The sequence below is a fragment of the Balaenoptera borealis genome (assembly GCF_965194805.1).
Source record: "Balaenoptera borealis genome assembly, chromosome: 10".
Classification (NCBI taxonomy): domain Eukaryota; kingdom Metazoa; phylum Chordata; class Mammalia; order Artiodactyla; family Balaenopteridae; genus Balaenoptera; species Balaenoptera borealis.
The window spans coordinates 78,373,816-78,388,663 of record NC_138874.1 but is presented as its reverse complement, the minus strand read 5'-3'; the positions used below and the strand labels follow the sequence as shown (position 1 = coordinate 78,388,663).

General features: G+C 36.4%; 1 protein-coding gene across 2 annotated transcripts in view; it reads left to right on the top strand.

Annotated features, from left to right (window-relative positions):
* Window positions 1-14,848, top strand: part of PRKG1 (protein kinase cGMP-dependent 1) — a 1,237,939-nt gene that overhangs the window by 877,482 nt on the left and 345,609 nt on the right. For both annotated transcript variants that reach the window (XM_082339465.1, XM_082339464.1), the window contains exon 5: window positions 10,651-10,714. In XM_082339465.1, coding sequence (XP_082195591.1) covers window positions 10,651-10,714 — 64 coding nt within the window. The remainder of the gene's footprint in view (window positions 1-10,650; window positions 10,715-14,848) is intronic.

Here is a 14,848-nt window from a genome sequence, read left to right as displayed (position 1 = left end):
TCTAGTTGTGGCAAGTGGGGGCCACTCTTCATCGCCGTGCGCGGGCCTCTCATTATCGTGGCCTCTCTTGTTGCGGAGCACAGGCTCCAGACGCGCAGGCTCAGCAACTGTGACTCACGGGCCCAGTTCCTCCGCGTCACGTGGGATCTTCCCAGACCAGGGTTCGAACCCGCGTCCCCTGCATTGGCAGGCAGACTCTCAACCACTGCGCCACCAGGGAAGCCCGCTTCACTCACTTTTCATTGCTACTTTGAAAAGATGTACAAAACAATTTTTGGCTTTTAAAAACTTCATCATGTCTAGAGGGCAAACAGCAGAAGCAAGAACAACTACAATTCTGCAGCCTGTGGAAGGAAAACCACATTCACAGAAAGACAGACAAAATGAAAAGTCAGAGGTCTTTGTACCAGATGAAGGAACAAGATAAAACCCCAGAAAAGCAACTAAATGAAGTGGAGATAGGCAACCTCCCAGAAAAGGAATTCAGAATAATGATAGTGAAGATGATCCAGAACCTCGGAAAAAGAATGGAGGCAAAGATCGAGAAGATGCAAGAAATGTTTAACAAAGACCTAGAAGAATTAAAGAACAAACAAACAGAGATGAACAATACAGTAACTGAAATGAAAAATACATTAGAAGGAATCAATAGCAGAATAACTGAGGCAGAAGAACGGATAAGTGATCTGGAAGACAGAATAGTGGAGTTCACTGCTGTGGAACAGAATAAAGAAAAAAGAATGAAAAGAAATGAAGACAGCCTAAGAGACCTCTGGGACAACATTAAATGCAACAACATTCACATTATAGGGGTCCCAGAAAGAGAAGAGAGAGAGAAGGGACCCGAGAAAATATTTGAGAGATTATAGTTGAAAATTCCCTAAAATGGGAAAAGAAATAGCCACCCAAGTCCAGGAAGTGCAGAGAGTCCCAGGCAGGATAAACCCAAGGAGAAACATGCCGAGGCACATAGTAATCAAATTGGCAAAAATTAAAGACAAAGAAAAATTACTGAAAACAACAAGGGAAAAGCAACAAATAACATACAAGGGAACTCCCATAAGTGTAACAGCTGATTTCTCAGCAGACACTCTACAAGCCAGAAGGGAGTGGCATGATATATTTAAAGTGATGAAAGGGAAGAACCTACAACCAAGATTACTCTACCAGGCAAGGATCTTATTCAGATTCAATGGAGAAATCAAAAGCTTTACAGACAAGCAAAAGCTAAGAGAATTCAGCACCACCAAACCAGCTCTACAACAAATGCTAAAGGAAATTCTCTAAGTGGGAAACACGAGAAGAAAAGGACCTACGAAAACAAACCCATAACAATTAAGAAAATGGTCATAGGAACATACATATCAATAATTGCCTTAAACGTGAATGGATTAAATGCTCCAACCAAAAGATACAGGCTCGCTGAATGGACACAAAAACAAGACCCATATATATGCTGTCTACAAGAGACCCACTTCAGAACTAGGGACACATACAGGCTGAAAGTGAGGGGATGGAAAAAGATATTCCATGCAAATGGAAAGCAAAAGAAAGCTGATACTCATACCTCATAAAATTGACTTTAAAATAAAGAATGTTACAAGAGACAAGGAAGGACACTACATAATGATCAGGGGATCAATCCAGGAAGAAGATATAACAATTATAAATATATATGCACCCAACATAGGAGCACCTCAATACATAAGGCAACTGCTAACAGCTATAAAAGAGGAAATCGGCAGTAACACAGTAATAGTGGGGGACTTTAACACCTCACTTACACCAATGGACAGATCATCCAGACCGAAAATTAATAAGGAAACAGAAGCTTTAAATGACACAATAGACCAGATAGATTTAATTGATATTTATAGGACATTCCATCCAAAGACAGCAGATTACACTTTCTTCTCAAGTGCACACAGAACATTCTCCAGGATAGATCACATCTTGGGTCACAAATGAAGCCTTGGTAAATTTAAGAAAATTGAAATCATATCAAGAGTCTTTTCTGACCACAATGCTATGAGATTAAATCAATTACAGGGAAAAAAACATAACAAACACAAACACACGGAAGCTAAACAATACGTTACTAAATAACCAAGAGATCACTGAAGAAATCAAAGAGGAAATCAAAAAATACCTAGAGACAAATGACAATGAAAACACAACGATCCAAAACCTATGGGATGCAGCAAAAGCAGTTCTAAGAAAGAAGTTTATAGCTATACAAGCCTACCTCAAGAAACAAGAAAAATCTCAAATAAACAATCTAACCTTACACCTAAAGGAACTAGAGAAAGAAGAACAAACAAAACCCAAAGTTAGTAAAAGGAAAATCATAAAGATCTGAGCAGAAATAAATGAATAGAAACAAAACAGTAGCAAAGATGAGTAAAACTAACAGCTGGTTCTTTGAGAAGATAAACAAAATTGATAAATCTTTAGCCAGACTCATGAAGAAAAAGAGGGAGAGGACTCAAATCAATAAAATTAGAGATGAAAAGGGAGAAGTTACAACAGACACCACAGAAATGCAAAGCATCCTAAGAGACTACTACAAGCAACTGTATGCCAATAAAATGGACAACCTGGAAGAAATGGACAAATTCTTAGAAAGGTATAACCTTCCAAGACTGAACCAGGAAGAAACAGAAAATATGAACAGAGAAATAACAAGTAACGAAATTGAAACTGTGATTAAAATTCTTCTGACAAACAAAAATCCAGGACCGGATCGCTTCACAGGTGAATTCTATCAAACATTTAGAGAAGAGCTAACACCCATCCTTCTCAAACTCTTCCAAAATATTTCAGAGGTAGGAACACTCCCAGACTCATTCTATGAGGCACCATCACCCTGATACCAAAACCAGACAAAGATAGTACAAAAAAAGAAAATTACAGACCAATATCACTGATGAATACAGACACAAAAATCCTCCACAAATACTAGCAAACAGAATCCAACAACACCTTAAAAGGATCATACACCATGATCAAGTGGAATTTATCCAGGGATGCAAGGCTTCTTCAATATACACAAATCAATGTGATACACCATATTAACAAATTGAAGAATAAAAACCATATGATCATCTCAATAGATGCAGAAAAAGCTTTTGACAAAATTCAGTGCCCATTTATGATAAAAACTCTCCAGAAAGTGGGCATAGTGGGAACCTTTCTCAACATAATAAAGGCCATATATGACAAACCCACAGCAAACATCATTCTTAATGGTGAAAAACTGAAAGCATATCCTCTAAGATCAGGAACAAGACAAGGATGTCCATTCTCACCACTATTATTCAACGTAGTTTTGGAAGTCCTAACCACAGCAGTCAGAGAAGAAAAAGAAATAAGAGGAATGCAAATTGGAAAAGAAGAAGTAAAACTGTCAGGGTTTGCAGGTGACATGATACTATACATAGAGAATCCTAAAGATGCCACCAGAAATCTGCTAGAGGTAATCAATGAATTTGGTAATGTTGCAGGATACAAAATTAATGCACAGAAATCTTTTTCATTCCTACACACTAACTATGAAAGATCAGAAAGAGAAATTAAGGGAACAATTCCATTCACCATTGCAACAAAAATTATAAAATACCTAGGAATAAACCTACCTAAGAAGGTGAAAGGCCTATACTCAGAAAACTATAAGACACTGATGAAAGGAATCAAAGATGACACAACAGATGGAGAGAGATACCATGTTCTTGGATTGGAAGAATCAATATTGTGAAAATGACTATACTACCCAAAGCAATCTACAGATTCAATGCAATCACTATCAAATTACCAGTGGCATTTTTTACAGAACTAGAACAAAGAATCTTAAAATTTTTATGGAAACACAAAAGACCCTGAATAGCCAAAGCAGTCTTGAGAGAAAAAAACAGAGCTGGAAGAATCAGACTCCCTGATTTCAGACTATACTCTAAAGCTATAGTAATCAAGACAATATGGTACTGGCACAAAAACAGAAACATAGATCAATAGAACAGGATAGAAAGCCCAGAGATAAACCCATGCACCTATGGTCAACTAATCTATGACAAAGGAGGCAAGGATATACAATGGAGAAAAGAGAGTCTCTTCAATAAGTGGTGCTGGGAAAACTGGACAGCTACATGTGAAAGAATGAAATTAGAACACTCCCTAACACCATACACAAAAATAAACTCAAAATGGATTCGAGACCTAAATGTAAGACCGGACACTATAAAACTCTTAGAGGAAAACATAGGAAGAACACTCTTTGACATAAATCACAGCAAGATCTTTTTTGATCCACCTCCTAGAGTAATGGAAATAAAAACAAAATAAACAAATGGGACCTAATGAAACGTAAAAGCTTTGGCACAGCAAAGGAAACTACAAACAAGACGAAAAGACAACCCTCAGAATGGGAGAAAATATTTGCAAATGAATCAATGGACAAAGGGTTAATCTCCAAAATATATAAAGGGCTCAAGTAGCTCAATGTTAAAAAAACAACAACCCAATCCAAAAATGGGCAGAAGACCTAAATAGACATTTCTCCAAAGAAGACATACAGATGGCCAAGAAGCACATGAAAAGCTGCTCAACATTGCTAATTATTAGAGAAATGCAAATCAAAACTACAATGAGGTATCATCTCACACCAGTTAGAATGGGCATCATCAGAAAATCTACAAACAACATGCTAGAGAGGGTATGGAGAATAGGGAACCCTCTTGCACTGTTGGTGGGAATGTAAAGTGATACAGCCACTATGGAGAACAGTATGGAGGTTCCTTAAAAAACTAAGAATTGAATTAGCATATGACCCAGCAATCCCACTCCTGGGCATATACCCAGAGCAAACAATAATTCAAAAAGACACATGCACCTCAATGTTCATTGCAGCACTATTTACAATAGCCAGGTCACGGAAGCAACCTAAATGCCCATCGACAGACAAATGGATAAAGAACATGTGGTACATATATACAGTGGAATAATGCTCAGCCATAAAAAGGAATAAACTGGGTCATTTTCAGAGACGTGAATGGATCTAGAGACTTTTATACACAGTGAAGTAATTCAGAAAGAGAAAAACAAATATCATATATATATATATATTTTTTTTTAATTATTTATTTATTTATTTTTATGGCTATGTTGGGTCTTCGTTTCTGTGCGAGGGGTTCCTCCAGTTGCGGCAAGTGGGGGCCACTCTTCATCGTGGTGCGCGGGCCTCTCACTATCGTGGCCTCTCTTGTTACGGAGCACAGGCTCCAGACGCACAGGCTCAGTAATTGTGGCTCACGGGCCTAGTTGCTCCGTGACATATGGGATCTTCCCAGACCCCAGGCTCAAACCTGTGTCCCCTGCACTGGCAGGCAGACTCTCAACCACTGCACCACCAGGGAAGCCCCAAATATCATATATTAATGCATATATGTGGAACCTAGAAAAATGGTACAGATGAACCTGTTTGCATGGCAGAAATAGACACACAGATGTAGAAAATAAACATATGGACACCAAGGGGGGAAAGTGGCGGGTGAGGTGGTGGTGATGGGATGAATTGGGAGATTGGGATTGACATATATACACTAATATGTATAAAATAGATAACTAATAAGAACCTGCTCTATAAAAAAAAAATAAAATTTTAAAAATAATTAAAAAATAAAAACTTCATCATGTCTACATGAAAAGATTCAATTTCCTTTCCTTTAAATTTTGAATGATTGGGCGCAAAATGACATCATAACTTGGATAATAGTATTTTTAAAATGTTCTGGTGTATAGGACAATAAGGTAAATTATTATCATCTATAATACTGAAGGAAAGTTAGATTTTGTCATGTTTTTATTTCTTATTTAGAGTGTCTCCACATTTCTTTGGACTGGATTTATCCCATCCATGAGTCAGAAAATTCTTTGTGTCCTTTTCATATTTTTCGGTATCTTTAGATTTAGAAATTGACAGCTATGGCTTGAAAATATGTCTTTTAATCTCCCCTCTCAAAGTAAATCCATCCGTAAAAATAAGACAGTATAATAAAGTTTCTTTTATTAGATTCTTAATAGTTATTATGGAATTCTAAAATTACAAGTTTTAGATAAAATTTTTAAAGTTAGTTATGTTTTTGAAAAAATACAAAATTATTATTGCAACACATGATATCCAAATGTATTTACTTGTAACTGTTTTTCTACTTAAGGACAGGAAAAGCTTCAGAAGTTCAAAAGGACAATTTATTGGATAAGATTACAGAGATTATAGCAGGTAGCTGAAAACTAACTAGTAAGAGCACAGTAGAAGCATTGCAATAATATTGAATTAATTTCTGTAAACAGCACGCTTATCATAAACCTACTACTACCTTAAAAAATTCTAGAAAACACAGAAACATATAAGCATACATCCATTAACACTCAAAGTAATGATGTCATATAGCCTCTGGAGGAGTCTACTGTATGGTACACATGTGAAAGAATATGAGTAAAAAAGGCAAATTACAACTTAGACTATTTGTTTTGACTGCAGGGTTCTTCTTGAAAGGGTCCTGGGGAGTCTCCTTTTTTTTTTTTTTTTTCTTCTATTAGCTGTTATTTTCATATGGTAGGTTACCAAAAATAAAATTACTAAGACAAATTCAGAATGTGGGACATCCAATAAGACAGTTGTCCCTGTCTCTTCAAAAAATCAGTGTAATGGGGGGAAAGGTAGGAGGATGGTTGTGGAATAAGAGACTAGAGAAGCAAAATAGCCAAAAGCAGTATGTGGATTTTTACTGGATCCTGGTTTGAAAAGAAAAAAACAAACAATAAAGAAATTTTTGAACAATAGGTAATATTTGATATGGAATATAGTTATTAGATGATATTATGGAGTTGAGTGAATTTTTCTTATGATAATGCTATAGTTACTTATTTTAAAATATTTTCTTATTTTTAGATCTGTGTGCTTAAATATCAGGGGTAAATAAAAATTTCATGATATGTACAACTTAGTTTCAGATTTTCATCAAAAAATATCTATAAATCTATTTATCAATATGCATATAAAAAATTAGATCGAAGGTAGATAAAGCAAAGATGGCACAATGTTAACAGTTGCTAACCTAGGTGATGGGGGTACAGGGGATTCTTGAACTATTCTTTCAGCCTTTCCATTTATTTGACATTTTTCATAGCAAAAAGTTGATTAAAAAATGAAGTCACTGAATCAAAGGATGTTAATATTATTGCTTAATTTCTAAATCATTAAAAGAATATGGCATGGTTTTAAAACTTACATGGGGCATTTTTAAATAATTCTCCTGTGAAGTGTGTAGCTCAGCAAATGATTAGCTTCATAGTCATTCAGATGGAAATTTTTATCCTCTCTTTGTCAGTACTGAGTGTTGTGACCTCAGGCAAACTCTCAAGATCCCAGTTGTTTTAGCTGTAAAATGGATGAGAGTAATAATGGTTCTTTGATAAAGCTGTTTAAAAATAAAATATATTATCTGTAAAACCCTTAGCCCAGTGCCTGGAAAATAGAAAGCATTCAAATCTCATCTTCTATTATTGTCATGACAAATTCCAAGTCCTTACTTTATTCAACCAGAAAATCCAATGGAAAAGCTCCACACATTAAATCATCTCTATTATATTACAGTCAAGTGCATTTTGTAACTTCAGACCTACTGCAAGTCCTAAGGGAACAAAAATGTTTTAATAGATCCATAAGAATTACTTGTAATTAGCATGTAAATTGTTATGATTTCTTCCCCCTGCTCCCCTCCACCCCCACCCCACCCCCACCCCCGGCCCCAAATAAGTGAAAATACTCTTTACTGTTTAAACATTTTATGGAAGTTCATCCTTATAATTATTTTGCCTTAAGTTTTCTAAATCATAGACAACTTCATCTTGAGTTATCACATGTACACACTGGTGAAGTTTAAATTAATATCTTTTGATGTATTGGAAAAATTCAAACAAGTTTCATGGGTAGAATTTTAAACTTATGAATATCCTCAATTGTTTTGTTCTTGGTGTTCAAGCTATCAGTGGACTGATAAGTTCTCTCATGTAATTAATTTCTGAGAATTATCTAGTGCTTAGAGAGATAAAGATCTTAAGATTTTAAAGATGGCTACAAAAGTGTTTCCAGTATAGTTTATAAAAGTGAAGACACTTATTTTCTGTTAATTGATTTCCATTTTGCTAAATCTGAAAGTGCTTAAATTGTTACAAAGAATTCTTTAGAGTGTTTCTTCTCTAAAATCATCCTTAATTTTTATTGGTAATAAATGCTGCTGAATGTTTTGAAACATGTTAAATTGTAAAAGATCATGATATATATACAATGGAATATTATTGTGTAACATACAATAATATATTAGAAGGAAATCCCGCCATTTGCATTTTCTACAACATGGATGGACCTTGAGGGCATTATGCTAAGTGAAATAAGCCAGACAGAGAAAGACAAATATTGCATGGCATCACTTATATGTGGAATCTAAATAAAAAGTTAAACTCATAGAAACAAAATAGAACAGTGGTTGTCAGGGACTGCGGAATAGGGGAAATAGGTTACAAACTCTTGTAACCTATAGTTGATAACACTGTATTGTATAGTTGAAATCTGTGAAGAGGGTAGAACTTAAAGATCTCAAACATACACACAAGAATAAATATGTGAGGTGATGGATGTGTTAATTAATTAGGTTAACTGGATGGGAGGAATCTTTTCACAATGTACACTTTAAATATCTTATAATTTTGTCACTTATACCTCAGTAAAGCTGAAAAAATAAAAAATAACTAAGTAAAATTATAAAAGATAATTAATTAAAATGCGCCCCCTAAAACTTAATGTTTTTGTTTTCTTTAGTGAGTTATGTGGTCAAGCAAATACTAATTTTTTTTTCTCATGAATGAGAATGCTCATGAAAATGAAAGTTTTGTAGAGTGGCTTGACATAGACTTAGCATAGAAGTAATGGGGCTGTCTAAAGAAGGCAGCCAGTTATAATAAAATGAGAAAAACTCAGTTGTAGTTTGTGTTTTCCATAAATAGCCCCTGGGATAGAAACATTCTAATTATTCTTATATCTCAGAAGAAACTGAAATATAGCTCATTAAAAGAACAAGGAAGGGCTAAATTTTTCTACCTGCATAGCTCATAGAAACAGTTTCCTCTATCTTCCTCTTTTTGTGATGTGTTCCATCCAGCTGCTGAAATAGACTGTCTTCTGGAAATTAAAACCCACGTGCCTCAGACCATAGCAATAAATCTGGTGAAACATGGTCCTGGGTGAAATGTTATACTTCTACCTAAAACCTTAGGATCTTATCAATAGGCTTTACACTAAGTAATGGGAATCAGAGTGACAAATTAACAGTAAAACTTTCATGCTTATATCCAAACAGTATGTTGTGGCTTCTTTCATTGCATTATTCTAATCAAGCCAGAACTGTTGTTCTATAGCAACAAATCTGAAACAAGTCTCATCCAACTCAACTAACTCATTTAAATAACTTTGCTCCACGGCAATTTATCTAAAGATCAAGTTTACCTAACAATCGATCTATAAGTCAGATATCATACATACAAATGTATTTTCACTCATTTATAGTCTTTTCTCTATTCAAGCATTGAGATAAGATTAAATAAGAATTTAGTTCCACATCCCAGTTAGATTTTCCAGTGGAGTAGATTTTCAAGAATTTTATGGTGATGAGTTTTTTTTTCCTTTTAAAGTCAGCATTATCCATATAAAATAAGTTTCTTTGGTTTGTGTATTCAACATCATTCAGTATTTCCATATGCTGGTCAATGAGTTTCCCTAATAAGAGGATGAGAAGACATCATTTCAGTGTCTACTATGAGTCTGACTCTGTTCTCCATTCTATCTGATCTGATCCCTATAACTGTCATAGGAAGCATTTGTATGTCCATGCTTTCATAACTTTATTCAACACATGCTCTTGAGTTGTTATTAGTAAATCACTGAAAATACAGGGGCTGAGCAAGACAGATATAGTACTGTTCTTATTTTCGTGGAGTTTGATTTTAGCAGTGAAGATGCCCAGTAACAAATATCTGATTAATTATCTAATTATAGTTGCAGGAAGGGATAAAAAAGATCATAAATAGGAGGACATGATCTAGCTGGGAGTTGTTGGGGAGAGTAGGAAGTTTCCAGTGTTGTTGAATGAATGCTTGCAGGCCTGAATGTATCATCAATCCAGCTGAGTCCTAAAGAATGGGTAGCAGTTGGCCTGTAGAAAAGTGTGTGTGTGTGTGTGTGTGTGTGTGTGTGTGTCGGGGGACCTAGAGAAGGTGACAGAATTGGAATGAATTTGGTGAGAGCAGGCTGATAAGGGAGAGAGTGGTTTATCCCAATTATACTTGAGGCATTCAAGGTCACACAAAGAAATATAAGTGGGATTTGAACTTGGTTCTGTCCAATCTCCAATTCTTTCTAGTACATCATGCCTTTTCCCTGTTAGTCATCAAATTATGCTTAAATTATTACTTTGATCTTCATTGGCAGATTCTTTGTCATGAAATGCTTTTGTATTTTCTTTCAGATGTGTTGCTGTTTTATTTATAAAAATGAGTTGCTGTGCATGCCTTCAACATCATCTCTGTCTTGTTTTTCAGTGTGCCAACATTCCAGAGCCTTCCTGAAGAGATACTCAGTAAGCTTGCTGACGTCCTTGAAGAGGTAATTGTTTTTAGCCGTTGACCTTTTTGAGATGGGACTCAGCCCATCACAGCTGTGCAATAAGTCACAAACTGCCGAAAGCCCTTTCAAATTTTTTTGAGCACTGACATGAGCTATATATTTGGCTTCAAATAAAAAGCAGCTCAGTATATCTGACATTTATACACAGTTAGAAATGTGCAAATCATTGTAACTATAGAGGGAGAAAAACTTTTCGCTCTGGCAAACATATTGTTACTTTGACTTCCAAGAATGGGAGATTGCGTATTTATCTCTTATTTCAATCGGTGTAAAGCAAGATTGTAATAATTGCTACTCTGAAGCTTCAGATTAGCAAATTTATAACAGGAATTAGCAGTTGGGTACATATTTTATTAGCATATGAGCATATTTTACACACGTAATTGTATGCCTGAATGTGAAAGTGTCACTGTTGCTTACTTTTCACAGAACCTATAAAGCATAGGAAATATTGAAGCAGGAAAAAGAGAGGAGGTGTATACAAGCAGTGTCTTGAGTGAACACAAGAGGATAGGGTCCCTAGTGCCTATAGAGACAGAGAAGGCAGAGTATCTGGGCACATATGCAGATGGGGGTGGGGACTGATGGAGTGGTTGGCACTCTTTCAAACCTGTTCTGATATCTTCTATTTTCTCTGTAATCTAGAAAGCAAGGTCATCAACTGAGGATGAGGATGGGGTAGAGGTATGAGAGGTTTGAAGACAGGGGAGAAGGTATGAGAAAAATAGAAGAGGGAATGGACTAGGAAGACACAGTATGATTGACAGTCATCATTCAGGCCCTGTTTGATGTTACCAATCCCTAATCTCAATTAAACAGGCAAAAAGAGTTCATTCAAGATGTACGGTAGGAGAGAGAGATCAAACTCCACTCTGCTGGGCCAAAAGGTGGGAGGATTTTTAAACACTGGAGTGAGCTGGTGGAAAAGTACTCCAGTAGGGGTGTCACCAGAAAGTAGGTTCTTGTCTCAGAAAGAATTCAGAGATGAGATGGAAGTCAAGAAAGCAACGTGAGGATTTATTAAGCAATAGTAAGCTCTCAAGGGGAGAGCTGGCAGACTCAGGTAGACAACCACCCTGAGTTTCTTTGGCAAGCTGGTTATATGGGGCGTGAAAATGATTGGGCAGAATATTCATTGACGAGGGAGGGGTTTTGGCTCGTATTCACTGATTTTCATCCCAGCTCCACCTTCCCGAGGGGAGGAGGGATTTTTGTCCTTATTTAGTCTTGATTGGAAGTGTCATGGTGTCAGTGCATGATGGGAACTTCTTATCTACAAGGTCAATTTTATTGTAATGAGGGCGTAATGGACAAAAAGTTACATTCGAACGTTGGAGATTCCTGCCTTTTCCCGCCTTTCTCTGCCTGTCTCCAGGACCCATGTTGTTCACAAGATGTATGGTTTCCTGCCACGTGGCCCGTGCCCCCCTTTCTTTGCTCATATCTCGCTATCTACCTTTTCTAACAGTGGTTCTCCAGTAGGGAGGAGGTTGGTAAATGTGACTGGTTCATCTGTGCTTGCTGATTGTCCCTTCGGGAAGTTAGGCTCCTATCCACCCATAGAGACTGGGAGATACAGGCGCTATCTTCTTCTTGATTACTTTTCTAAGGAATGGCTCCTAGGTCCTTGAGAAAGACATTCCTGAGCTGTAAAACAACCAGTGCCAACAGCCTGGAAGAAGATTTGCATCTCAAACAGGCAAATTAAGAATTTACAGTTGAAAACTTTCTAAAGTAAATGCTCCAAGAAAAGGGAGATCAGGAGCCTAGTGTCAGAAAGAAAGCTGTCTAAAGTTTAGTCAAAGTGAGGGAACCATTAAGTCTGTCTTGGTTACCAGCCCATTTGTATGTTTTTTCAGCCCCATTTGTTTGCCTGGATGCAAGTTCCAAGTAGACACAGAATGGGATTTAACCAGGATTGGTATTTTGCCAGGAAAAGATGAGTGGTTGAAAGAGGGAATAGGGAGTTGCGGATGCATGTGAAGGAAGGATTACAGTGACTGACCCTGGGATTTCGATTGTGCAAGAAGAAGGGGAGCAAGGGCCAGTGAGTGACTGTGGGATCAATGGATTTTAGTCTCAGGAGGCTGAAGAATTTTTGGAGTTGTGCTATAATAGAGAGAAACTGGAAAGATACTGAAAACGTTTTTGTCTCTAGGTACTAACTATACCAGTAATTATATGGTCCATAGAACGTCAAAGGTTTATATCCACAAATTCTTAGTTTGAGTCTTATCACAGTGAGCTTTCCTAGGATTTAATGGTCTCTCTCATCTTATATGGGAACACAAAGTAAAGCAGAAGTCACATCTGATTCCTATGTTCAAGTATAAAAGATTCATGGGAAAAAATACTGGCTGCATTTCTCTCTGAATGTGCCAACCACTGTACTTGCAACCTCTGTAAATGTAAAACTGCTTTTCCGAGTTCTTTTGTTTTTTGCTTTCCTTGTTGAGTATACTGAAGAACTCTCTGATGACCTTTTTCTTTTTCTTTTCTTTAAACAAAATGAACTAAAGTACAAATTACTGGCCCCAATCAAGCCCGTCCAAAATAAAATAAAATAAAATCCCATGAAATCCTTTAATCATTTTCTTTCTTTTCCACAGCTGTGGAAGCATTTGCTATGTTTTGCAAAACAATAGCCATAGCTCTATAAATAACTGACCAAAGAAATATTTTAGTATTTTATGTCAGATTTTCTAATCAGAAGATGCCTTAATTTATGTTATACGAGCCACGGTACAGTCTATAGCAAAGCTGCATGAAAATAGAAACAGATGATTAAGTGCCCACACATTTGTTTTGAAGACATACACAAATGAAGTAAACAGACAAAATATGAGGTAGACATATGAATATACTAACCAGTGCTTGAAAGTGTTCAACTCAGTTGAATAAACAAGCACAATGAGAAATTGGATTAAATTATGTATGAGATAGAGTGAAGCAAATTTGGAAGAACAAAAGCAATACCAATGTCACATAACATTAAAGGGAAATTTGCTTGCATAATAAATGAGCTTTTTTCCTACAACATCGACAAGAAAATGAAAGAATTCCAGATTATTTTGAAAAGAAGACAGTATAATCATTGCATTTAACAAAGAAGTTTACAGCCTTGTTTGTTTAACAAATATTTATGGAGCATCTGCCACGTGCCAGTAATTATTCCAAACTCTGGGGATTCAGGGCCTTGTCCTCCCAAATCATATGTCCCATTGGAAAGTATAGATGAGAAGTGAGGAAACTAGCATCAAAATAGCATCGAGTGAGATGGCCACACTGTATTCACTGGTTTACTAAGGGAAGAGCTCTCTGGGGAAGGTGGTATTTAAGCTGAGATTGAAATGCAGATATGGGATGCCATGTGTACAGGGCAGAGGGAAGAGAAGGCATAAGGTCCTAAACTAGGAATGAGTCTTCTGTCCTTAAGGAACAGAAAAAAGGTTTATAACAGGGTGAGATGAGGCTAGAGAAAATAGGCAAGGCCAGATGGCAGAGGGCTTTGCCAGTTGTGATAAGGAGTTGTGATAAGGTTTTTGTTCTCAGTGCAGTGGGAAGATTTTGAGGCTTCTAAGCCATAAAATGACATGGTCTGGGTTATATTTTAATGATATCTCTCTGTGAGAAGAATGGATTATAGAGGGACAGACCAATTATTTAGATAAAATAGCCCAGGTGAGGTTAGATGTTTGTATATTGATTTACTTTCTTATGGACTATTTTATTCCTTGTATTCATTATGAAACAAAACTTCCAGCATAAGTGGGAAAAAATTAAAGAATAGGGACAAGGTAGTCAAGGACTGAGAGAGAAAAAAAAAATTTAAGCAGATAGAAAGAGGAATGAACATAGTGTTATTGGTAAAGTGATTTAGGAGGGTACATGTGACTGGAGGACAAATAAATGATGCTTGGGGCATCCTATTTTAAAGCTGAAAGAGAAACCATTATATAAGTCATTTCTGCCGTTGCCCATCCCACTCCCACTTACCCCCTTCCATTAACTTCTAGTGTAGATGTACCCATTTATGTGTTCTTCTTTATGAGATTGTAAAACAGAAACAAATATCCTATTCTTAGTGTAGCAATTTAGTGCCCCTTTCTCCGT